Below are 26,707 nucleotides of genomic sequence, written 5' to 3'. Positions count from 1 at the left end.
CAGTAGAAGCAGACGGCGTCTACTTCCTTGAATTGCCTTCCTTCCCATCTCTCACGCAATCGGATAGAATGGCTCCATTGCTAAGTTTTCTTCTAGTTCTAGCCTTCCTCATTGGCGCTACATCTGCAGGTAAGTAGAAGTGCAATGTACATGTACTTCGACAGCGATTGTTAGTCTTGGTCATATGCTGTCTGATGAAGTGTTTTGACACGAAACTCGGAGTTACAGCGGAATGAGACTTGTTTGATTCATCGCTGTGTAATATTTGTACTTCTACAGTACATGTATATTTAGAAAAGCGATCCTGTCAGCTTTTCTATTATTGTGTTGTATAATGTATGCACATGTATTATCCATTCCCTCAGCCCGCGAACAAAAAATATTTATTGGTATTTCTGCTCTGTGGTCATGCGATTAAAAATGGCCACTTCTGTCTGACATCTGCCGGTGTTCGGTGGTGAGGGGGGGGGGGTGGGATCATACCAAAAATCCGTTTTCTGCTTGGGCTGAGTTCGACTTGCGCAGGCGCATCTGGAAGGAACAGCTGGTCACACTACCCTAGACTGCTGAAGTCTGCTGAACATTTTCCATTTGGCCAAAATTTTATTTTAATAATAATGACCTTGTTTCGGGTAGGCCAACCAGGCCATTGGTCCCCAGATTCTGAAACTTTGTTTGGTCCCAAATGTATACGACCGGTAACAATGCCATGTGTGCAATTGCAGTCAACGAGTTTTAACTCAGCAAATCTCAACCGAATTCAACAATCGAAATACCTCAGAGATAGCAGAGATTCTCAGCAGTCGGCTCGAACAACTCAGGGGTCCAAACGAACGGCAAGCACTCGAACTTTTTGCTTGATTTCTGCTTGATTTCTCAGGATCAAGGACGACAGGAATACTGCTGTACAAGAACAATCAGTGAACTGTGACATTGATCCTTACCATGATGCATGTAAATGTACATGACAATGTGCTCTTGTCTATCAATAACACAACGATTGATGAACTAAAAAACTATCCAAAAAAAGTGTCATTCCGACAGACCAAGTCTCTCTTTTTCTTTTTTTTAGGGTTTGCCGACCCTAAACAAGCCTACTAGTATTTAGTTTTTTGGCCTTTCCAAAACCTCAAGTGTTATATTCTACTCGTCTCCTCGTCGACTCTTCACTCTAGGTACATTGTCCCACAAAATGTTTATCGATAGACTCGGATGGGGAGCCCAGGATGAATTAAAATATTCAAAATTTAAAAATAATAATAATTTGGAAAGGATTGGGAGAACTTCAAATTCAAAGGATCAGTCGGGGAAGTGAACTGCCTGAAAAGAGAAAAAAAAACCTAGTGGGTCTGGCGTTTTTTTCTCTTTTCACTTACCCGACTGATCCTTTGAATAATAATAATAAAAATATTATTGAAAACCCATAATCGATTTTCTTATTCCTATCATTAGTGGGAAAATACGGAACTAAGGATACAACCAAAGAAACTGAGTTAAGTACTGTAAATAGAAAGGTGTTAGAAATAACAACAAGATACAAGTGCAATAAAACCAATAGTTTGTATACGTATTCATAAGCCTGTTTTGTGTAAGCAGAAGGAGCACGTTGTTGCACTGAAGTTGTATTCGTAGGTTGACACTTCGTTTAGTGCCTTCTCGCCTTTGGTTACGTAATCTGTTACCTTTTTGCGTTTCCTCTAGTGGTTTTATTGCACTTGTATTTTGTTGTTATTTCTAACACCTTTCTATTTACAGTACTTAACTTCAGTTTCTTTGGTTGTATCCTTAGTTCCGTATTTTCCCACTAATAATAATAATAATAATAATAATAATCTTCACTAGTTTGAGGGAAAGAGACAAACGGGAAAAAAAATAATAATCGAATGTCTCAGTACTCTTGTCAGTTGTGTGCCTAGTTATTGCACTTTCTGACTGTATAATATCCAGTTACAGTGATGGAGTGCTGGTATACTGCGGCCATGTATTCCAAAGAGTATCCTTATGTCCTTTTCCTTTCTACAATAATAATAATAATAATAATTTGGAAAGGATTGGGAGAACTTCAAATTCAAAGGATCAGTCGGGGAAGTGAACTGCCTGAAAAGAGTAAAAAACGCCAGACCCACCAGGACTCGAAAAGGGACCCTGCTTGTCATGAGCAATGCTCTAACCACTGAGCTATGGGACCAGGCTGAACCTAGCATGCTCATGACAAGCAGGGTACCAGGTTCGAGTCCTGGTGGGTCTGGCGTTTTTTTCTCTTTTCAGGCAGTTCACTTCCCCGACTGATCCTTTGAATAATAATAATAAAAGGAAGAAAAGGGACCAAAGAGTGGGCATCCAAGACGTGCTAGAGCCGATTTGCAGGTAGTTGTAGAATGTCGGTACCGCTGGTCAGAGTCGTGCATTATTGGAAACGTTCTGGTTACTCAACATGAGACATCCTCGCAGTGATGGGTGGTTGGTGATGATGACGGTGTGTTTCATAGCCTTGATGAAAATATGGTCTCCAATTCGCTTATTAAATTCTTTGATAATTGATTGCAATGATGAGGATCAACCTGATAGTGGAGATTCTCGATTTCGCTCGTTTGTTTTGCAGATGGCACGTGTTTTGGAACCGGGTGTATTGGTACATATGCATCTATCACAGGTAAGTTCACGGAGTTGAGCGTGAAAATCTGTCTTTTTCCTGTCTACTTGGTTGCATGAAACAATCATCAGAAATGGACTCGTTCTTTTCTATAAACTCATCAGAAAGCGTAAGATTAACACGCAAATCTGAGTCAGAAAAAGGACTTGGTTGTGTCATTGCTGTATAACTACACACACACGGTTGCATTTATACTTCAACTTGCCCATCACTGGGCTCCCAGCGGCGTTATTCATAATTGGGTCCACATGTGTTATAGAATTCTTTAAGTTGGCCGTGCTATTTATTAATTTAGTTTTCGTTACTCATTTCCCTCACTCTGACGATTCTTGAAACAAGATGAAACCGTTCAGTCATCCTATAATCGAGTACATGTATTACATTTATACGTTTGTTATGGTGTTGGGGGGGGGGTCTACTTTCTAAACTGTAGCCCATATCCTGTGACCCCAAATCATGGATGGGAACTTGTAGGAGAGCTGTATACAGTGCATTTCAAAACTATAGACGCGTAGGGTTTTTGAAATATTTCAAATTTGGCTGGAACTTTTTGAGAATAGTTTTCGGATCGCTCCACAATTACTCTATTGTAGTATCTAAACGATTGGATAACAGACGCCCAATTTGGAAAGGTTTATGCACAAAGTGATCACAGATTTTATGTGGTATAGATGCTGGCATAACGGTTTTTGCCTAGGTACGCGTCTATAGTTTTGAAATGGACTGTAGTTATAGTTAAAGAAATACTTTTTGCAGATCCTCGTTCTTGTTTTTCTCCATTGTAATCCCGTGCAGGCACAGGTCCGCAGACCATGCTGACCCCCGTGGGTAAGTCACGTGATATCAACTAAAATCCCGCCAGAGCGCCCCTAGTGGCCCCTACCTCCTTGACGCTTCAGGTGGGGAGGGGCGGATGGGCGAGTCCTACTTGCCGCATTCAGTGCTACATGAAAAAGTACTCACCCTACGAAAACTGTTCGTGCATCTCGTACACCGACCAAAGGTCAAGAGCCAATTGTCGTAGAGACCCGTCAAAACTCAGGGTTTGTGCGATCCTCGGTCAAGAGGGTGGGCACTGTTGCGTACACTTCCAACGGGGTCGAGCACGCGTCTGCAGTACAGTACGGCATCACAGACTGTGACAGAGTCATACGAGGATACAATCAATCACGTCCCTGACAAGAAGTCAGGGAGGGGCGGATAGGAGAGACGGCGCACTCTGGCGGGATTTTACAGTACTAGTAACCTGTCAGGTTCATTCGTATAAAGCGTGGGTTGGGAACAAGAGTACATAATACGATCACCAGCAGACAGGCATAGTGGGATGTTGTTGTTGTAGAAGTTTATTTGAAGGGGAACTGTCACCAACAATTTTCTTTGTCTTATCTTACAGTTCTTTGGCTCCTGATCACGATGGTGTTATTCGTTTTTCTCTGCGATGATTGGAAGTGGGTGAAAACTGGAAAAGAAGGTCCCCAAAATTGTCCCGAAGTACCGAGTGACGTCACGCCGGACTTGACCTGCACGCGTACATTCATCGTCAAAAACGAAGTCCAGTCCGTGTGCTGGTCGATCGAGCCAACTGTTCGATGTACGGTGCACGCTTGCCTTCCAAACTCGGACACTGACGTGCACGTTGTACACAATGAGAACGCCAAAAGAAAAGGGACAAAACAAACAAAAGTCGACAGCAGTTTATCGCACTGGTACTTCCTCCACGAAGCTCCAGCTCTTTGTTTTATTTGTGATTACGAAGGAGTGGAAGGATTTTTGTTTGCTGTTAGTGTGACACACATACCTCGTACTTGAAAATTTTGTCGTGGTATCGAAGGTGGCGGTGTTGCCCACGTGGCTCTGAAATGAAAGACGTCGGAGTTTGTTTGTTTGTTGTTTGTTGTTTAGCTTTATTTTACTTCACCAGAAGCACAGGCAAAATCTGCCTTCTCACTGGGCGTATTTCCACAGTTCTCGCAAAATGATGAAGGTGGTGATATAAGAAAAGGAGGAAGAGGAAAATACAATCATGAACAAGGCACAAAGAGAAGACGGAAACAAATCAATGAGGGAGTACTACAAGTAACGAATTTGAATTTGATGAATTTTTCATGAAAATAATGCAACGGATGGAAAGGTTCCAGGGTTGAGGGAATGTTGACAGTTATGCGTCTTTGAGATCTTAGGAGAGGGTAAGAGAGTTTAAGATATCGTTTGTAATTGCTTTCTTAAATGCAGAAGGAATGGTGATGGAGCGGACATCAGGCGGCAGGCAGTTCCAGTACACACTACCAATGAACTGAACAGTGGATCGACCGGAAGGACCCGGCAAAAACGGGACACGAAGCAGACGTGAAGCCTGACCCCGCGTGGCACGACCATTGACTAAATCAAAGAAAGTGCTGAAAAGACTACTGATCATTTCAGTACCAAGACATCTGTGAACAAAAAATAATAATTTTTGCTTATATATCTGAGTAAGAGTAAGAAGATCAAGTCGACAGAGAAGAGGGGATGATGGGGTAGTAAAAGGCACCTGGAAAACGGCGCGAATTCCAGATTTGAAAATCTTGACCAAGCGATCCAACAACTGCACTGTGAGGCAAGGATAGAAAGCCGTAGACGCATAGCAGAGATGGCTGCTGATCATGCTAATGAACCACGACCGTCTGGCTGATAAACTTAGAGCACGACCATGGCGCCAGAGCTGACCAATGGTCTGGGCAGTTCGCTTAGTCACGTTGTCCACATGCTGCTTCCATGACAGTTCGCAATCAATGACCACCCCAAGGTACTTGGAAGTAGGGGTAACCTTGAGTGCGTCCTGACCACAGAATACATCAGGAATGGCAGCTCTCTGTCCACAGGGCTGGATGACCATGACTTGCATCTTCTTCGCATTGAGCAACAGCCCAATTTCAGCAAGCCAACGTGATACAGAAGTGGCAGCTGCACTAAGCTGTCGGCACACAGTGTTCAGATCGCTGTCGGAGAACTCTAGTATGATGTCATCTGCAAACTCTTGGTGGATGACTTGTTCAGGCAGGATGGCATCTAAGTGGCGCGTGTATAGAACAAACAGCAAGGGACCAAGTACACTGCCCTGTGGCACACCACGGGAACAATGCACTGACGAGGAGACTGAGTTTGCAATTCGGACTTGTTGACTTCTTTCAGTCAGATAGCTACAAAACCATTGTAGAGCACTAGATGAGATACCAAGGGAGTGCAACTCAGAGACGAGTCGTTCATGCTGCACCCGATCAAAGGCTTTACTCATATCTACCATGACGATGCCCGTGAAGCGGCGATGTGAGCGTGCAAGCACCCACCTGTTGACGGCAAGCACAAGTGCATCCTCCGTCGAGTGACACTTCCGATACGCAAACTGAGTCTTTGGATAAAGTTCATGCGCTGTGAGATATTCCACGAGCTGCTTTTTCACAAAGTGTTCGAGAATACGAGATATAATCGGCAATAAGGATACTGGGCGGTAGTTAACTGGCACTGTGGGGTCTCCTGACTTATACAAAGGACTAATAAACGATCGCTTGAACATCATTGGTACTGTTCCAGTGGACAGTGATCTGTTAATGATATCCGTGAGTGGCCCAGCAAGGCTATCGGCACATTCCCTCAACACTAAACCAGGAACGCAATCACTGCCCGTGGCCTTCGCGGGATTTATGCACTTCAGACAAGCTTTCACATCACTCACCGGCACCAGTTCAAATTGCAGAAAGCTAGACGCTGGCATCGGTCCACTTGGTGGTGTTAGCGTGGATGGTCGGTCTGGGTCATGCACAACATCCCCAAAGGTTTTGCTCAGGTCCTCAATGCCGGCTTGAGGTTCTTGACGCTGCTTAGCACGGCCTGTGACGATGTTCATAACTGACCACAACTTTCTCTGATCACGAGTTGCACACTGATTCATGAAGTAGGCATTACGTAGACGGCGATCCAGTTTCCTTGCAGTAGAGCGGGCCTGACGGTGGAGCTCACGCAGATCCGCATTGCCTTTGTCGCTCATCAACCGGCGATGGAACTGGTTTCGCTCACGTACCGCGGCAACTAGCTCCGGTGTTAGCCAGGGGCAAGGACGTTTCTCCTGTCGGCGCCGATGAATCAATGGTGCGTGCACATCCAGGGTAGATATGATAAAGGTGGTAAGACTCTGCACAGCATTTTCAAGATTTCCGGTAAAGGTACAAGTCGCTAGATGATGGTTCAAGTCCTCATTGAATGTGTTCCAATTTATCCGATGGAGTCGCCTACCTTGGCGTTTGGCGGCTGGGTGTCCAGAATATGCCTTTCCCATGCCAAAGCCAGGCATATGGGCCAGGATGGCAAAATGATCGCTCATATCAACATAGACAGTGCGACATACACCCTCTATGGGAACGTTAGACAAGAACAGGTCGATAACAGATGCCGAAGAGGACGTGACTCTTGTCGGCTGAGACACATGGTTAAACAAGTTGCAGTGTGTGAGTGTGGAGTGCAAGTGATTTGCACGGCTGGCAAGAGGATCGGCATAGTCCACATTAAAGTCTCCAATGAGAACTGTGCGCGACTGTCTTCCCTGCATTGCCTTTTCGATGTTGGCTTGGAATACATCCCAGTAAGCCACTGACTTATCTGGTGGACGGTATGCACATCCCACCAGGGTACTGTGCTTTTGCTCCATGACCTCAATCCACAAAATTTCCAAATCTATTTCCAGATCAGCACGTTGTTTGACACGAGTCGTTTCATGACAGTATATGCAAACGCCACCGCCGTGCTGTAGGGCACGATCTTTCCTGAATAGCTTGTAGTGAGGAATGGATACCTCTCCATCAGTTACATCAGCAGCTAGCCATGTTTCAGCAACGCCCATGACATGCACACCATGCTTGGAAACGAAATCTTTGAGTTCGTCGACTTTTCTGCGGAGGCTGCAGATGTTAAGGAAGGCTATGCTGGTCATCTTGGGCTGAATTCATACTGCTGTGGCTGTCCTCTGTTTCAGATCTGTACTTGTCGAAATTCCAACACCTACTGTACAGTGGAGCAGGCCAGAAACGGCGGCTGTTGACTAGCTTCGCACTGGAAGCGTTGATGGTGATCCTGGCCGATGATGAGGATTCTTTGGGGAAGATCTTCACCTCAAAAACACAGACAGGGTGATCGATGTCTGCAGCTCTGCGTTCAATAAACAGTTTCAACTGCTCGCTCTGCATCTCGGGGAGCAGGTTCCCAACGAAGAAAACTGACTTTTTCTGCGTGGGCTTAGTATTCGTGACCAGCCTCCAGGAAGCTTCGACATCGTCCTGCATATCCTCAAATTTTTTGAGGCGATCGACGATCTTCTGTGCAGCACTTGGTTTCAAATGTCCCTCTGCACGTGCTCCTGGGTCATCAAGGCCAAGGTCCGATCTCTGCGTACGGGGTTCATGAACCGAGTCAACGTCCTCGCACGTGGAGGTGGCTGCTGAAGCTTCCAGATCCGGTTGAGCACGGCTGTCTTGAGATGTTGGCGCATTCGTAGATCGTACGGACTTTGCAGACTCAGCTTGAACTTGTTCACCAGCTTTGAAACTGCTCCGTGCGCGGCGTGGCTTTCCCTTGCTCTTTGTCTCGTCATGGCCGACTGCCTTCGCTGCCGCCATTGAATACGCTGGTGATCCAGATTCCATAACTACCTCTTTCAGGGAGGAAACTAAACGGGTGAGGTCGTCGATTTTACTATTTAATCTTTTCTCTCGATCGGCAGCAAGACTACGTTCCATTTCCATTACTTCGAGGATTTTTAAAAAATGGCTTTCACATGTTGAGCAAGACTGACGGACAGAATCTTTCCTCACGGGGTCTGGAACACCAAACTGATCTTCCACTGTGATATCACCACATACACTTGTGTCCATCGTGCTAAGCCAGCCCCCGAGGGGCAAAAACTGCCAGATTTACTGAAAACAAGCGGAGCCCAAAAATGGCAAACCGCCCCTGCAGTCGCAAAAAAGTTTTTCGTTTGCCATCTGCATCTTCAGCAACATCGCCAGGTGAATCGCCTTCACGTAGCTACATTGCGTTCCTTTGGGGCTCGGGTTGGTGGTGTTATCGACGGCCGGAGGAGTACTGGTTTCTGCATACGCGCTCATCATCGTGTTGTTCCTCACACGAAAAGTTCAAAACAACGACGTACTTCCGTGCTCGCGAAATAAAACTAATGCTGCGTTTACACGACAACGCTGGGGGCGAAAACGCAACGAAATCCTTTCGGATCCATGGTTCATTTAGGGCGCGCTCACACTGCGATCATGAGCACGCGTCCATGCGTCAGCAAAACGCAGAAACGTGGCAGTCGTGCTCACACTAGGCCTCGTACACGCGTAGACGTGAACTTGTCACACAAACTTTACGAATTGCAGTTCGTATCCAAAAGAGTTCGTGCGTTTCCTAATAAAGTTGTGGCCCGTTTTGGATGTAATTTTTCGCATGTTGCATGTTGGAGGAAGTGCCTCGTGGCTCGTATTCTTGAAGTCGACGAAAATAATTCATACAATCAGGTAGGTTTGGACTCTTGAGGGACTGCCGCTGACATCCAAGCGCTTTCGCTTTCCTGACCTCGTGGTCAGAGCAAGTGCCAGTGCAGTGGAAATTCCGGTAGTGGTTTCTTTCGTCTGTTGCCGAGATGAGAACTGTATTTTCCGATGATATGTAACTGAAATGTCGGCATTCCATCATCGCAGAAAAGTAGAGAAAGATAATTTCCGAAACCGAAAAGCCAGACCAAGCTGCCATCGTATTGAACGAGTACACTGTAGAAATTGGTCACTGACCCGATCACAACGAAGCAACTACAAAAACAAAAACAAAATCGACATCGTCCAAAAAGGGCAAAGAATGCATATTTGGCGGTGCGTGCGTGCAGGTCAGCAGGACCACAACTACAAAATTTTAAAAATGTGCAAATGTCGAGGTGACATCGACAACCGCCGATTTTCATGAATCAACACACCGGAATTTGAGAAATTGAACATACTTCAGGCCAGGTTGTACACAAATACGCTTCACGTCTACGATCATGTTGCCGCCAAGTCGTGGCACCCCCCTCCGGAGGTCGCGGTCACGATTTGAAACGTGGCCGCGACGTTTTGGTCAAGTTCATGCCGTTGCCATGCAACTTGGCCGCATGGCCGCATGGACGCTGGTTTTGGTCACAGTGTGAGCGCGCCCTTACACGGTACGCGGAGCAAAACGTAAAAGTTGTACACCAAAACGGAAGAAAACCAAAACGCTGGCCAAGGTGGAAGAATTTGAAAACGGAAATGTTCTGCCGGATAAATTTGGGTGTGTAAACAGTCGAAACGGTGTGCTGGCCTCGTTTTCCGTCACGTTTGTTTCGTTTTCGGCCGTTTACACGGATCCGACAATCAAAACAATTGTTTTTACAATTTTCGTCATGTGACGTGTGTTGTAGTGTGCCTGTTTTCAACCATTACTTGAGTGTGATTGGTGCTTCCACGGCAACACTTGGCACATGACGAACTTTGGCGGATCCTTTGCTCTCGTGTAGACGCTTGAAAACGGTACAAACGGGGACCCCCTCGGATCGGCTTTGATCGTGTAAACGTACGAAAACGAAAAAAGAAATGCGGGACTGAAAACGGAAAACTGGCCGTGCGTTGTAAGATCATCGCGGAAGAAGTCAAAAAGGTGAAAGGTCAGCTGCTTTTTATATTGATTTGGCTGTGTAACTGCACGCGGGTCTCTGCCTCTTTGGCATTCTCCTTCTGTACGACGTACCCATAATTATGTGTTAGAGTTCAAAAGGCACACGTGCGCCGTACATAATGAACAGCTAGCTCGATCGACCAGCACACGGGCTGAACTTCGTTTTTGACGACGAATGTACGCGTGGAGGTCAAGTCCGGCGTGACGTCACTCGGTACTTCGGGACAATTTTGGGCACCTTCTTTTCAAGTTTTCACCCACTTCCAGCCATCGCGGAGAAAAACAGATAAAACCATTGTGATCAGGAGCCAAGGAACTAGTACTACAAGATAAGACAAAGAAATATTTTGGTGACAGTTCCCCTTTAACGTCTCACCACGGATGGTAGACCATGATTGACAAACAGGTTCAAGTCCAGCTTGGAAGCGGAAGGAATTTTTCCAGCCGTGCTGCGACCCACAGTTAAGTTAATTGGGAACTCGTGGCCTGGCCCGAGGGTAACATGGATGCAGCTAATGGGATTTCGGTCTTTCACCACTTGGTGGTTGGGTCTGATCTACTCACCTCCCACCGCTTAGGCGCTGCATCTGCGCCTTTGATTCTAGAGGGTGGTGACGTTCCCACGGCGGATGCGCAAAACTCGGCTACCAGCTGAGGCTCACGCGAACCGTAACATTTATTTATTTTATTTTTATACGATCACCATCACATGTATATGTACTCAATCTGCGGACAGAACTGTTTCGTCCTTCGTGGACTCATCAGCGCAGCACAGAGAAAATGAAGCCGAACCGGGTAGCAATGAAAAATAAATTTTCCAAAGCCGTACATGTACTTACGTTCCTCATTCTTCCTTCCATTTGGCAAATGCTGGTTTTTATACATTGTGTAATTACTCAGCGTTATTTGGATCATTTTCAAGTCCACCCCAGAGTTTGGGGATTTCAGGGGGTGTCGGTCGTTGGGCGGTTCAATAGCCAATTGAGTCATCTTTCCAAGATTACTTTTGAGTCTCTCTCCCCTCTTGAGTCTCTCTCTCCTTTTCCGGGAAGACCCATTTGACCAGTTTTGGCAGTGAGCAAGTACATATATGTATGTACATGTATGTATGTACATGTATGTATGTACATGTATGTATGCTGTCAAACTTGAAAGCATGTATGTACACAATAGTCAATAGTAGCTGATCAACCATCCGCTTTCATTTCGCTCTGCAAAGAGCACTTAGGGTTCCCTGTAAAAAGACGGCAACGTCTGTAGGGATTTCCCTAACAAAATAATAAATACTACTTCTACTACTACTACTACTACATTAGCGAGAATTCACCGATTGCCGAGAGCGCCCAGCACGACAAGGATGGAGCAATGCCACAAAGGTAGAAGAGACCAACCACCCAACATTGCAAACGATCATCAGACTACCATTGCCTGATGATGTTAGCAACGGCAAACTCGTAATTGTATTCTCAATTGTAAATACATGCACCGTGCACATGTGATTTCTGGAAAGACACAACAGATTCTAGCACTATGGCTGGTACTGAATATAGGAGTGATGATCAGCGCTGTATGGAGAACATTTTGTCCGCATATGTGTCTACAACTGGAGTCAAGTTGCTGGTGTGATGAGAGCGACCAGACAGCGTATCTGGTGAAGGTGGAATGCTTTCTTGCAAAACAGGCCGAAAGCTGCAAGTGACCTGTCTGCTGTCCGTCTCCTTTGTTTATATGCTCGATGAGTGAAGAGGGCAGAGAGTAATAAAGAGAGCTACAGAAAGACAGACCGAGATCGAGCTCTACACCACTTCCAGTAGATGTGACTTAATCAACTCTACACTACTTCCCATGGAATAATAATATCTGTATTAGGATGTACGTAACTGTAGTCAGCTTTACACCAATACTTTTGTAATTATAGTTATTATGTAACTGTATCCAGTTCTAGCCGTTGCAATCTTTCTGAAATCTTCACCACAGCACTTATAACAAATTATTTGAAACGCTATGGTTATAACGTATTCGACGACCTCACATGGTTAGGAATATGTTTCTGGCACATTACACGTCCTCGTGGTGGGTGGTTGGTGATGACGGAATGTTTTATAGCCTTGATGAAAACACTGTCTCCGAGCCGCTTATTATTATTCTTTGATAAATTGACTATAAATGATGAGGATCAACCTGATAGTGTAGATTCTCGATTTTGCTTGTTCCTTTTGCAGGTGGCGCTCTTCTTGGAACAACTAAAACTATCACGGGTACGTTCACTGAGTTTAGCGTGCAGATCTGTCTGTCTATGTAGCTGCACGAGGTAGATTCTCCACAGGCTCGCAGAGTGTCCATCTATTCATTGCACCCAGAGTACATAGGTGGCTTCTATACTCTTGATTGTACTCTACTTGACTGTCTACTGGCCTCTGCTTGATTACTACACCATGTTCCTAGTGAAAAACAGTATCCAGCTAGGGTCCGGCGGATTCTGCCGGCAGAAAAATTGGCAGAATTCGGTACTTTTTCTGGTAAGTTTCATGCATGTTTGGTAAGTGGATAATGAAATGGAGCAGAATTCGAGGAATTGCCCGCCATAAGGTTTGTATGGTTCTGCCAATTTCACTGCTTTTCGAGCAGAATCTGCCACCTTTTCGAGCAGAATCCGCCGGTCCCTATATCCAGCTACTCAATCTGTGATGCTCTGCTCTCCTTTGTGAACTCCTCAGAGAACGATTTTAGTTTTCCACTTCCTAAATGCCAGGATTTAGCAAACACACACACGCACGCACACACACACACACACACACGCGCGCGTGCACACACTCACGCACACACTCACGCACACACACACGCACACGCACACACACGCACACGCACACACACGCACACACGCACACACACTCATACACACACGCACACACACTCATACACACACACTCACACACACTCACACACACTCATACACACGCACACACACAAACACACACACACACGCACACACACTCATACACTGTCCTGTCCTGTAGAGCCACTACCACTAGTACTGCGGCACTAGGGCCACATGGGCCCCGGAGGGGCAGCAGAGAGAGAGAAAGAGTACGCCAACCGATGGCGCTCCAGATGCGAGACTAGTCGGAACCGGCGAGAGGAGATACACATATGCGAGAACTTGTCCCGTTCTCTGGCCGTTGGTCGGTGGCAGTGCGTTGAACAGCGATGGCGGTTGCGTCCCTGGGTTGAGCGGAAACAACGAGTGCAGGTGCCACAGTGAGCATTGCAGCACCTCCGAGCGGCACAGTGTATCCGGTGACAACAGCAGCTGCTTTGGTCGGTACTGGGCACGAGGTAGAAGCGGAGCAACGATGCACAGCCAAGCCTCCGCGGCTCCGGAACCAACGATGACACCGAGGGCACTGACATGCTCTCTCTCCCTCCCTCCCTCTCTTTCTCTCTCTGCTATTGGCGCGCCTGGTTGTGATGAAGCCGAGACCCAAGGTCGGCAGAGCATCCCAGACCACGCCACCACTCCCCTTATTCATGGCTCACACATGACGGGTTTACGTGGCTCTAGTAAAAAAAAAATGCACCTCTCTGCTCCGAAACCGGCTTCTCCCGTTCACACTCAGACACACACGCATTCTCACACTTCCTCTTATGTCCTATCCATTGTCTACTCCATTTGCGATTTAAGTACAGTTAGCCGAGGGTCTGTGACCCCAGATCTCGGATGGTTACTAGACTTGCTCGCCTATCCGGTCCTCTTTTATCCGGACGAAAATCACTGGTCACCGATTTACAGCATATGGCATGCATACATACAGTATGTATGCTCGACTATCCGGTTCCCTCGCCTATCCGGATATTTTTTGTGGGAAACGGATGTGTGCGGATAAGCGAGGTGTGACTGTAGTAGGCGAGCTAGTGAAAGAAATACTTTCCTACAGATCCTCGTTCTTGTTTCTCTTCATTGTAATCCCGTGCAGGCATTGATCAGAATTCCCACATCGGTAAGTGGTACTGTACTCAATTGTCATGTTCACCCGTATGAAGCGTGGGGTGGGAGTCAGACAATAAGACCTCTTATTGGCGATGGTGCCATCGTGAGAATAAAGAATTCAAAATCACATGTTGTTGTTGTTGTTGTGCTTATATTATTTACTTTTTTCATCTACATGTACATGTGTGTATGTACATGTGTGTATGTACATGTGTGTATGTACATGTGTGTATGTACATGTGTGTATGTACATGTGTGTATGTACATGTGTGTATGTACATGTGTGTTTTTTTTACGGGGTAACGGCCTCTTTTGCGGGCAAAATAAAGTCATGTAGACGTGAAAAAAATTGAGATACCATGAAAGTTTAAATAAAATTTTATTCAAGTACAATACATTGGGAAACTCCAAGAAATTCCACGTAAAACAGACGGAATTCAGTTTTCAATGGCCGATGCCTACCCCAGCACCATCCTGCGTCGACAGGCCTGTCAGGCGCCTTCTAGACCCGCGTAGCCGGAGGTCAACTGCATGGATCACTGCAAATTGGCTGCGAACTCGCACCCAAGCCATGATGATTGAAAATGGCTTGTCCCACTTGAGGGCGAGGCGACCAGCAAGTCGCTTCTGATAGCTGGCGTATTCGCGATGTAGCACCCCATCCGTGGAACAAACCAGTGGTGTGAACGACCCACGGAGGTCCTCGGAGGCCTGACGATACTTCTTTTTCTTCGCGTTAGCAGCGCGGTTGGAAGTAGCTTCCCAGGATGAATGGGAGTAACTGGGTGCGTTGGCATCAATGATGCGATTATCAAAAAACGCAACCCTGTTATCCTCCCACACACCCCGGGCAAGCCAATCTGCCCGAAGAGCAGGCTGCCCCGTCCGATCACCCTCCGGCACCATGATCGGCTCGACGACAACACCACCGAATGCCATATCAGCTAGCTTTGCATCGCTATCACGCAGATCATTGTGGCCTCGCTTGATAAGTCCACCTTTCGGGCAGTCAAGGCCATGCTGGAGACAGAAAGGCTTCCCGCAACCATCACATTGCGCTGGCAGGGCAAGCGGCTGCCGACCATAGCGGATGGCAAGTTGATCGCGGAATTCTGTACTCGACAGATCATACCCCTCGCGCTTCAGGGGCAACACCGTAAGCCATCCGGAGGCATTTCCCCGTACGATGCGGGAGAGGGTGCGCTCCTCGAGCTGTGGCAGGTCACTGAGAATTGATTGGCTGATTTCAGCGGAAATCACATCTCGTTCCCTGATGATTTGGCTTGTGATGCGGCGACAGTGAGCGCTGTGATCATTTACGTTTACGGGGTTACCAGATTGGATTGAGTTGCGCAGGATGTCAGTAGCGTTTCTCGAATTCTGGTAAGCCTGGGGTGCTGTGTGGACAGGATCGGCCAAAGCCAAGCCACCATACTTGACTGGCAGGGTGAGGAGCTGGTGTTCCCGAGGAAGAACCTCCCGCCCAAGGATGGCTGGGGCAAATTGCTCCAGGATGACGTCTCGAAGCGGAGCAAACTCCTCCTCAAGACCCTGGACAACACGCTGCAGGTATGACCACTCACATGAGAGCGAGCGATTCAACGCACAATACGCCGACTGGGGGTATTTCCTGGCAGCAGCGGCAAGGCAATTGACACTGCTCACCCACGTCTCCACTCTCTCCTTGACAAACGATCTCACTCCGTCAGGTTCACCGATACAGCCTCCTCGGAAACGGGCGGATGTGGCTACTTGGATGTTCAGATCCCCAAAGATATCATTAGCTTGCTGAACGAGATCCGGGGAAACAATAATGATACTCTTTGTCGGCTCAACTTGGTAGCCGAAAGCTTCACCCTGATCGATAAGGCGGTCGAGCCACTTCCTGATGTTGCGCAACCGTCCCGCACAAGAAGAATCATCAGCGTACCAGTTTTGGGTGTGCTGGCTGGGTTCCTTCAAACTCTCAATCAGAGGGTGCAGACCAATGGCATACATTAGCATAGCCAGGGGACATCCCTGAGTAGTACCTTCCCGGCTGAGAAGGGTATGGACCTCGGATGTACAGGAACCTTTCAAGATGATCACAGCGTACCCACGGTAGGCGTTGAATAGAAACCTTGCGCATCTCGGCCAGAGCACTCGGCAGTTCCATAGGGCCGCGGGACGGCTTAGCGAGTTAAATGCATTAGCTGCATCGACAAGAAGGAGTCCTTCAGTGTCATCCTCGGTGAAAACGTCGCTCATAGCATGAACAGCTGCCTCAATCCCAGCTTTTGCACCCGAGCATAGCTGGTCAGCCCCACAGACCTCCTAGACATCAATTCCCGTAGCAAGGGCCATGGCCTTTGCCTCAATGCGCTGCCTGCATTCGCCCACTCCGATTGGCCGCACTCCTGGTAGCTTGTCCAGTGCAATGCCTCTCCGAGCAAGGAATGCTCGCATGTTGCACCAGGGCACGATTCCATTTGCATGTCGACGGGTTGAGGCGGCCACAGCTTCCCGCAGGCGACTGCTGGCATTGCCATGGGATAGCAAGAACGTTCTCCACTGCTCAGAGTTGGTCCCACTGGGACCGGCACTGCCGAAGAGTCGTCGGGCCACCTGTTCAATCATTGCACCAGTGATATGAACATCCTCCAGCAGGGGCAGATCCTCGCACTCAAGGAATGCTCTTGGATCGGCGGGTTGTTGCTCCGGGTGTTTCTCTTGCAGCACATCGTTATTATTATTATTATTTATTCTTCTTTTACTAGGGAGTTCCCAACAGGCGTCAGCGCCTTTTTACAGGGAACCCTAGGTATAATTTGATGGATGAGCGAAATTCAGCTGGTGAACTAGACATGCGGCAAGCCGGTGGAAGTGTATTCCAACTGGCAGCGCCCAAATAAGAAATTGCACTAAAGCCATATCGGGTGTTAGCGGGGGGCAGAACAAGAGCAGCAGAGACTTGGCCACGGGTGGTGGCTGCAGTGCGAGCACCATGGGCGCGCCATCGTACACGGTCCTACCAAGTGGGCCAGCCTTGCCTTGAGCCAAGTGGGCCAGCCTTGCCATGTACATGTGTGCGTGTATGCACATGTGTGTATGTACATGTGTGTATGTACATGTGTGTATGTACATGTGTGTATGTACATGTGTGTATGTACATGTGTGTATGTACATGTGTGTATGTACATGTGTGTTTTTTTACGGGGTAACGGCCTCTTTTGCGGGCAAAATAAAGTCATGTAGACGTGAAAAAAATTGAGATACCATGAAAATTAAAATAGAATTTTATTCAAGCACAATACATTGGGAAACTCCAAGAAATTCCACGTAAAACAGACGGAATTCAGTTTTCAATGGCCGATGCCTACCCCAGCACCATCCTGCGTCGACAGGCCTGTCAGGCGCCTTCTAGACCCGCGTAGCCGGAGGTCGACTGCATGGATCACTGCAAATTGGCTGCGAACTCGCACCCAAGCCATGATGATAGAAAATGGCTTGTCCCACTTGAGGGCGAGGCGACCAGCAAGTCGCTTCTGATAGCTGGCGTATTCGCGATGTAGCACCCCATCCGTGGAACAAACCAGTGGTGTGAACGACCCACGGAGGTCCTCGGAGGCCTGACGATACTTCTTTTTCTTCGCGTTAGCAGCGCGGTTGGAAGTAGCTTCCCAGGATGAATGGGAGTAACTGGGTGCGTTGGCATCAATGATGCGATTATCAAAAACGCCACCCTGTTATCTTCCCACACACCCCGGACAAGCCAATCTGCCCGAAGAGCAGGCTGCCCCGTCCGATCACCCTCCGGCACCATGATCGGCTCGACGACAACACCACCGAATGCCATATCAGCTAGCTTTGCATCGCTATCACGCAGATCATTGTGGCCTCGCTTGACAAGTCCACCTTTCGGGCAGTCAAGGCCATGCTGGAGAGAGAAAGGCTTCCCGCAACCATCACATTGCGCTGGCAGGGCAAGCGGCTGCCGATCATAGCGGATGGCAAGTTGATCGCGGAATTCTGTACTCGACAGATCATACCCCTCGCGCTTCAGGGGCAACACCGTAAGCCATCCGGAGGCATTTCCCCGAACGATGCGGGAGAGGGTGCGCTCCTCAAGCTGTGGCAGGTCACTGAGAATTGATTGGCTGATTTCAGCGGAAATCACATCTCGTTCCCTGATGATTTGGCTTGTGATGCGGCGACAGTGAGCGCTGTGATCATTTACGTTTACGGGGTTACCAGATTGGATTGAGTTGCGCAGGATGTCAGTACCGTTTCTCGAATTCTGGTAAGCCTGGGGTGCTGTGTGGACAGGATCGGCCAAAGCCAAGCCACCATACTTGACTGGCAGGGTGAGGAGCTGGTGTTCCCGAGGAAGAACCTCCCGCCCAAGGATGGCTGGGGCAAATTGCTCCAGGATGACGTCTCGAAGCGGAGCAAACTCCTCCTCAAGACCAATGTACATGTGTGTATGTACATGTGTGTATGTACATGTGTGTATGTACATGTATGTATGTACATGTGTAACTTTTTTTTTTCCAAAAAAAAAATGTACATGTGTGTATGTACATGTGTGTATGTACATGTGTGTATGTACATGTGTGTATGTACATGTGTGTATGTACATGTGTGTATGTACATGTGTGTATGTACATGTGTGTATGTACATGTGTGTATGTACATGTGTGTATGTACATGTGTGTATGTACATGTGTGTATGTACATGTGTGTATGTACATGTGTGTATGTACATGTGTGTATGTACATGTGTGTATGCACATGTGTGTATGCACATGTATGTATGTACATGTGTGTATGTACTGAATGATCTTAATCTACGAACAAAGCTGGTCCACCCTCTGTGGGCTCGTCAGCAGAGCACGGAGAAAATGAGGCCGTACCAAGAGTGCATAAACAAGAGTATGCAACTGTGGTTACGGGTCAGTGCGCGGCGCGCCGCCTTCATTACGTAACTTGCCTTCATCACGCTCTGAAAGCATGTATAGAAACTCACAATTTCTCGTACGAGCCCATCTGTTTTGCGCGACTCGTTCCAGTACCTACACGATCTCTAAATTCTGGCGCGTGAAACTCCAGTTCCGTACGAAAGTTCGGTGTTTGATTTTCCGCAGTGCGCGGACTGCAGCTGAATGATGTAATGAAGGCAGCGCGCCGCGCATCTGGCCCATAGAAAAGAGATCACAGTTGCATACTCTTGTTTATGGACTCTTGGTGGTGCCAATGAAAATAGTTTTTCAAAGCGCGATTTAAACCAGACCCGAACATACCTCGCCAGAGTACTCAAACGGACAAGTCATTGGGCTCTGCGCGACTCAAAAACAGTGATTATTACAGATAATGTATGTATCCAATCTGCGGACAGAACTGTTTCGTCCTTTGTGGACTCGTCAGCGCAGCACAGAGGAAATGAGGCCGAACCTGATAGCAATGGAAATAGAAATTTCCAATCAGGCCCGAACGTACCTTGCCAGAGTGCTCAAACTCATAATGTATGTGTCTATGTATATACACCGTACTCAATCTGCGGACAGCATGCTGTTTCGTTCTTTGTGAACTCATCAGCGCAGCACAGAGGAAATGAGGCCGAACCTGATAGCAATGAAAATTAAAATTTCCAATCAGACCCGAACGTACCTTGCCAGAGTGCTCAAACTGACAAGTCAGTGAGCTCTGCGTAAACAGGTGGGTATGTGGCAGCAGATGTGGGATGCCCACATCAGCAATGCTGAACTATTGCGTATATGGGGCGATCAGGATACCATCACCTGTAAGCTTCGGCATCGTCGGCTAGAGTGGCTAGGTCACCTGGCGCGCATGGATGACACCCCCATGCCGAAGTGCCTGCTGTTTGGCCAGCTCCCATCTGTCAGACCTGCCCATGGACCAAGGAAACGGTGGAAGGACTGCGTGTCGGTCGATCTTCGCCATAACCAAATTGTGAACTGGTACCAGACCGCTAACACATCTCGCATGGAATGGCGATGTAGATACCAAGACCAGGATAAGGAACTGGCCGCAGCAGCCCCCGTTGAGTGCCCCATCTGTGGAAAGGGCTGCTCTAGACCAAGCAAACTTAAGGTGGCAGCCTGGTCGTAAAATCACTGAAAACTCGAATTTGTAAATTCATATCGAGTGCTACATCAGTTGAAAGAGCATGAACAGCTGCAAAATCTCTGAAAATTTGGTCTCGATCGGACCAGCCGTTCAAGAGTTATGGCCGAAAATGTGCCCTTGCAAGGAAAGATATTTTTGTTGCACGCTGTCATTTGTTGGCAGCACTGTATTTGAATGTGAGCAGACCGTGCGCAACTTGTCGTATCATGGAAACACGCGAAAGTGTACAGAATTTTGCTCCAAGTCCAAAAATCACGTTTTTAGCCATGTACTGGGCTGCACGGCGGCGGGATTCGCCCGCCGCCGTGCAGCAGGACTTTTGCCAGCACCCTCGTGACGTTGCAGATATGTGGCTTGATTATTGTAGTTGGCGTTGATTTAGTGACTTTGGCAAGTTTGAGTCGTGTCAAGAAGTCAGGAAGGATTCAGTACTAGGCAGTGGTGGAACGTGAGTGGTAGTCTTTGCCGATTTTGGAGGGTATCCTGGATTTGGTTTGAAGCGCTGTTGAAATGGCTTGCTGTGGAGGTCCCAGCACTGGATGTTGTATCAAAGGTACGACCTCGTAGCACGCCCTGAACCTAAAAAATTCAAAAATTGACTTGGGTCTGTGGGAGTCTGTTGCAGAACGCCCACTCCTGCCGTTGTGTCAGATTCCAGGGCCACGTTGAAGGGCCCTATACCACCACCCATGGCTGCTTCTGGACGTTGTTTAAGGTTTGGATCCTGCGCATGGACAGAATTGGCTAGAAAATGTGAAAAAATTGTAAATGTATTTGTTTGGCTCCTGTGTGGCTCACCAACCGTGGCACTCTGCCGGAATGTTTGAGTTTTTCCGGCCTGTGAAGCCTGTCAGTGAGGCGCAAGAACTTTTAAATCATGTCCAGAAGGCCAGCATTGTGGCAGGAGTGTGTGGTGCAAATTTAACTCAAATCAATTGAGAGACACCAAAGTTACGGTCAATTGAATGCCATGAAATTTAGGACCAGGCTGCTACCACAGCGGAGCGTCGCAAGCCAGTCCAACAGCAGCGTGGTGCATGTCAATGCGCAGATTGTGGCAAATGGTACTGTAGCAGGGGTGGACTCGCTGTGCACAGGTGTCAGCCTACCTCAATCGCCAGCCATCCCGCTCCTTGTAGACCTCGCCAGAACCGCCCGACAACGGATGAACGTGCCAAGTTTCCACTAATGTGTCAGCACTGCTCTTGGAGATTTCGGCAGTCCAGGGACCTGACCCGGCACCGGCGTGTTTGCTCCTCTCCCTCCTCCCGCAAAGGGACCACGTAACCTTTACGGCAGTGGGTCAACAGGACAGGACAGGACAGGGTATGTGTGGGTGTGGGTGTGTGGGTGGATATGTGTGGGTGTGTGGTGGTGGGGTGTGTGTGGGTGGGTATGTGTGGGGGTGGGTGTGTGGGTGTGCGGGGGTAGGGTGTGGGTGGGTATGTGTGGGTGTGGATGTGTGGGGTGGGTATGTGGGTGGATGTGTGGGTGGATGTGTGGGTGGATGTGTGGGTGGGTGTGTGGGGGCGGGGTGTGGGTGGGTGGGGGCGGGGTGTGGGTGGGTGGGGGCGGGGTGTGGGTGGGTGGGTATGGGGGTGGAGTATGTGGGTGGGTATGGGGTGGGTAGGTGGGTGTGGGTGTGGGTGTATTTTTTGTTTTGTTTTGTTTTTACTATGTTGAGTATGTTCACATTTCCAGCTCGATAAAATTAAAAGAAAGACAATGCGTCAATGGTACTGAGACTAGGAAGAACGTGACAACTACATGTACTGAGTAGGGGCTGCACGGAGACGTAGCAGTGATGGTGCAGCATTGATGGCTCTGCCGACGTGAGGTCTCCGGATCACTGCCAAAAACACGCACCAAAGGGTTAACACCAGCGAGTGTGCGGGAGGAACTGTGATACTCTGAACAAGTACAGAGGTTGTGATCAAGAGGGGCATCATCATGGCCGATCATGGCGAGTCGATTGTCCGAGACATTTTTGTTGCGTAGATAGGGATAGACCAGAGCAGAATCATAGCGAGTCGACTGCCCAGAGCCAGTTTGTGCTTCGTAGATGGCAATAAACGTTCGTTTTAAATGTTTGCATTCCCTTGCTGTCGGGAGGCTGGGAAAGAATAACGGCATGGAGGACGTGTGTGTGTATGTGTGTGTGTATGTATGTGTGTTTGTGTGTGTGTGTGCATGCGTATATGTGTGTATGTGTGTGTGTGCGTGTGTGTGTGTGTGTGTGAGAGAGATAGAGAGATAGAGAGGGTGTGTGTGTGTGTTTGAGTGAGAGAAAGAGTATGTGTGTGTGTGTATGTGCGTGTGTGTGTTTTGTGTGTGTGTGTGTGTGTGTCTTGGCAAAGTTGACTGTGAGACCAAATGCTGATGCCACAGAATGGAAAAACTCAAGTTCCGACTCAGCCACTTCACGGGAGGGCACCATAAGAGCAGCATCATCAGCAAATTCCACATCCAAAGCTGCAGAACGCTGGTGACACGTGCCACACCAATCAACAGCGAGCTGCGTGTGCGCTGGGGTAATAGTGATCTGCTTTCTGACATCCTGTGTCGCAGGCGAATGCAGTGGCTTGGCCATGTTGCCCGCATACCGAATGACCGCCTTCGGAAGCAGCTTCTGTTTGGTTGGCTGCCGCAGACCAGGCCAGCACATGGACCACGTCTCAGGTGGAAGGACCGCGTTCGGTCGATTCTTACTCTACTCCATGTACCAGAGTGGTACGAATCCGCACAAGAGCGACAAGAGTGGCGCAGCATCTATCTGCCCAGTGTGGACCGTCCTGCACCAGAGCTGGCTGCTCACTGTAACACCTGCATCAAAACATTCACCAAACAGTCGGGTCTTACGCGGCACAAGTGCCTTGGTGAGCGTCGGCTTCCTGTAGAGCTCCAGCGTGGTTCATGGCATTGCAGCACCTGCCGGCGGTGATTTAAAAGTGCGGGGTGCCTGGCTGTTCACCGTTGTCAGCCATCACCATCTACAACAGTGGAGCCAACCGCTACTGCTCACGCCTCATCGCCTGCAGCCCAAGCATCTCTGCCCTCGGCGTCCCCACCCCGGTACGCTGTCTCGACTGAGCGCTGCTGTGATCATCACTGCAGTGTCTGTGGCCGCTGCTGCAAATCGGCTTCAGCCTTCAGCCGCCACAACTGTTGGAGAGGCGAGTGCAGGCCTGTTGATCGTGGTCACTTTCCACATGAGTGCAAGTGTGGGAGACGTTTCCATTGGCTCCGCGACATCCGGCGACATGTCTTGAGGGCGTCATGACTGCACGCTCTCCTCTCCTCCCCCGCATCGGGGCGGCATAGCCAGTTACTGACAGCTGTACACAAGTCGAGGTCAAGGTGTGTGTGCGTGTGTGCGTGTTTGTGTTTTTGTGTGTGTGTGTGTGTGTGTGTGTGTTTGTGTGTTTATTGACCTGACCAATGCTCTTTACTTGTTGGTCTTTCTGGTTTGTTGATAGTATGCAACGAATACAGGTTCGCGAATGGAAAGTTTGAGGAAAACCCCTATGGAAAGACCGTCCCAGCAACGTGTGACGTTGGATACGAACTGAATCCTTTCGCACTTGCGAAGTGCACCAGCAAGAATGGTGTCTTTGGTTGGTCTAACTTGTACTTAGCACCTCTGGACAAGATGTGTATCAGTAAGTATGATCTGCTGATTACGACTATGGCATGGCACTTTGTTGGATTTTAATTTTACTTCACCAAGCCAACAGGAAATGATACCTTCTCACCAGCCAACGGTTGGCTCTAACAGAATGATCTTGAACTTCTAGATAATTATTTAAAAAAAGATTATGACGATAACTTAAGTAAAACCCACAAATAGAGAAGAGCAAATGAAAAATACATGACTAAAAATAGGTGGGTTCAATACTGTAATTTTGATGACTGACATTTTTAGTGACCAGGGGGTTTCGTGTAGGAAGAGAACAGGAATTATTATTCAAAGTACATTCGATTGGTTTGGATCAAAATTACAGTACTGAACCCACCCATTTTGAGTCATGTATGTGTGATGAAATGACATGAGATGCATAGGTCAATTATTTCTTCTTTCTTGGATCTTCTAATCAGAACACAAGTGCTCGTTCTTCTTGTATTGCTTCCACACCTGCTAAGCTTTGTCTCCACTTGGTGTCCCATGTTTTCTGGAGTAGGTCTTCATAATCAGTATTATCTTAGTTTCATTGATACCAGGCATTCTGTGACATGTGCACAATGTATGCTTATTCCCGTAGCTATGCAGAAGATGTTACTTCAGTAACGTCTGGCGCTAGCCAGGGTCCACACAGCTTTAATTTGGTATTTGTTTGTTTGTGTGTTTGTTTGTTTGTTTGTGTCACGCCTGGCGCTATCCCGTATCTGACGGCAAAAAATCATAGGGATGTTATAAATTTTTCAATTCTCCTATTTTTCAGGCTTATCCTGGGATTCGAACCCGCACTATCGCCCTACATGCATTCCCCCATACACTTCGCATTCATACCCATTTTTGGTGTTCGTTTGTTTGTGTGTTTGTGTCACGCCTGGCGCTATCCCGTATCTGTCCCGTACCGTACCGTACCATTAAACACAGCTGGCCACATACAGCTGGCCGCAATATTCAAATAGGGCTTTCAAACGCGAGATCATAACGTGAAGCAACTTGGAAGAATGAGTATGAATGCGAAGTGTATGGCGGAATGCATGTAGGCAAGAGTGCATAAACAAGAGTATGCAACTGTGGTGATGGGTCAGTGCGCGGCGCGGTGCCTTCATTACGTAACTTGCCTTCATCACGCTCTGAAAGCATGCATTCAAACTCACAATTTCTCGTACGAGCCCATCCGTTTTTGCTCGATTCGTTCCAGTACCTACGCGATCTCTAAATTCTGGCGCGTGAACTCCAGTTCCGTACGAAAGTTCATTTCAAACCAGAGGGAAAGTGCGGTGTTTGATTTTCCGCATTGCGCGGACTGCCGCTGAATGATGTAATGAAGGCAGCGCGCCGCGCATCTGGCCCATAGAAAAGAGATCACAGTTGCATACTCTTGTTCATGGACTCTTGATGTAGGGCGATAGTGCGGGTTCGAATCCATGTAATGGCACTACTACTAATGCCTGAAAAAAATAGGCGAATTGAAAAATTTATAACATCCATTTTCTTTTTTTGCCTTCATCAAGGCGGTAGACGGTGGCTTATTACCCTCGACCGTACCTGTCCCGTACCTGTCCCGTACATGACCCGTACCTGTCCCGTACCATACCGTACAATCAAAGACGGCTGGCCACAATGCATATTCAAATACAAGATCATAACGTGAAGCAACTTGGAAGAATTAGTATGTATGCGATGGGTATCGGGGGATGCATGCAGGGCGATAGTGCGGGTTCGAATCCCAGGCTAGCTCCCCGCGCTTCTCTTACTTTTCAGTTCCCCTTTCATTCTTTTTCTTTCGGCCCTCTAGCTCTATTAGCGCCATGGCTGGCTAGCGCCCACATCTCCATTAATTTCATTGGCTAGTGCCACGTGATTGTGAATAAATAATAATAATAATAATAATATTGACTGATTTGAGGGAAAGAGACAAACGGGAAAAGTCTGAAGAAAAAATTGACTGTCACCACCAGGACTCGAACCAGGGACCCTCGCTTGTAGCCAGCGATGCTCTAACCACTGAGCTATGGTGTAGTCGTCATCCCAGCAGAGGCCGTTCAACATTTTCTTCAGACTTCGTAACTCACACTTCCTGTGAATCCACACAGGCGGGTGGGACGCAGCCCTCACTGTAACCCACACACTTCACGTACAAACTAGCACGCGGGGAGCCCCAAGTCATAAAATATTGACAATAAATAATAATAAAACAAAAAGTAGAAACTTATAAGAATTTATATCATCCCTATGCTTTTTTTGTCTAGGTCATCAAGGCAAAAAAGCATAGCGTAGGACCCTGAGCTTCCAAGCTCTCTCGTTTATGGCACATATACATTTCAGATGGGCACCAAAAAATAATAATAATTTGATAACCGCAATCAGTACTACAAGCTGGATCGACATTTGTGTACACTGTATTCATGTATTGTAAAACTGTGGAGACAATGTGCAATAAAACGATGAAAAATGTGAAGAAATTGTGTAGAGAAAGAAAGGGATTCAAACAAGAGTTTTGCCGCGTGGTAGGTCTTTGTTACATCTTGCCGTGTTGGAAGCTTTGTACATACGTAAG

At 47.7% G+C, this 26,707-nt stretch overlaps 1 protein-coding gene across 1 annotated transcript; it reads left to right on the top strand.

Moving 5' to 3' along the window:
• LOC135812838 (uncharacterized) lies at nucleotides 1–24,762 on the top strand. The gene is made up of 7 exons (XM_065326054.1): nucleotides 1–129; nucleotides 2,603–2,653; nucleotides 3,449–3,481; nucleotides 12,586–12,621; nucleotides 14,338–14,361; nucleotides 23,954–24,136; nucleotides 24,737–24,762. Exons 1-7 carry the CDS (start codon nucleotides 69–71, stop codon nucleotides 24,760–24,762), a joined length of 414 nt encoding a protein of 137 aa, XP_065182126.1. The 5' UTR covers nucleotides 1–68.
• Nucleotides 24,763–26,707: the final 1,945 nt, after the last annotated feature.

This window comes from Sycon ciliatum, chromosome 3 (genome assembly GCF_964019385.1).
Source record: "Sycon ciliatum chromosome 3, ocSycCili1.1, whole genome shotgun sequence".
Classification (NCBI taxonomy): Eukaryota; Metazoa; Porifera; class Calcarea; order Leucosolenida; family Sycettidae; genus Sycon; species Sycon ciliatum.
The sequence above is the reverse complement of the archived record's forward strand: the minus strand, read 5'-3'. Positions and strand labels throughout refer to the sequence as shown.

Excerpts from the sequence above, each read along its gene's own strand:
- LOC135812838 (XM_065326054.1), top strand. The coding sequence starts at position 69 with ATGGCTCCATTGCTAAGTTTTCTTCTAGTTCTAGCCTTCCTCATTGGC. Across the intron at positions 130-2,602 it reads CATTGGCGCTACATCTGCAG|ATGGCACGTGTTTTGGAACC; the intron begins GTAAGTAGAAGT and ends TTTGTTTTGCAG. Across the intron at positions 12,622-14,337 it reads AACAACTAAAACTATCACGG|GCATTGATCAGAATTCCCAC; the intron begins GTACGTTCACTG and ends AATCCCGTGCAG.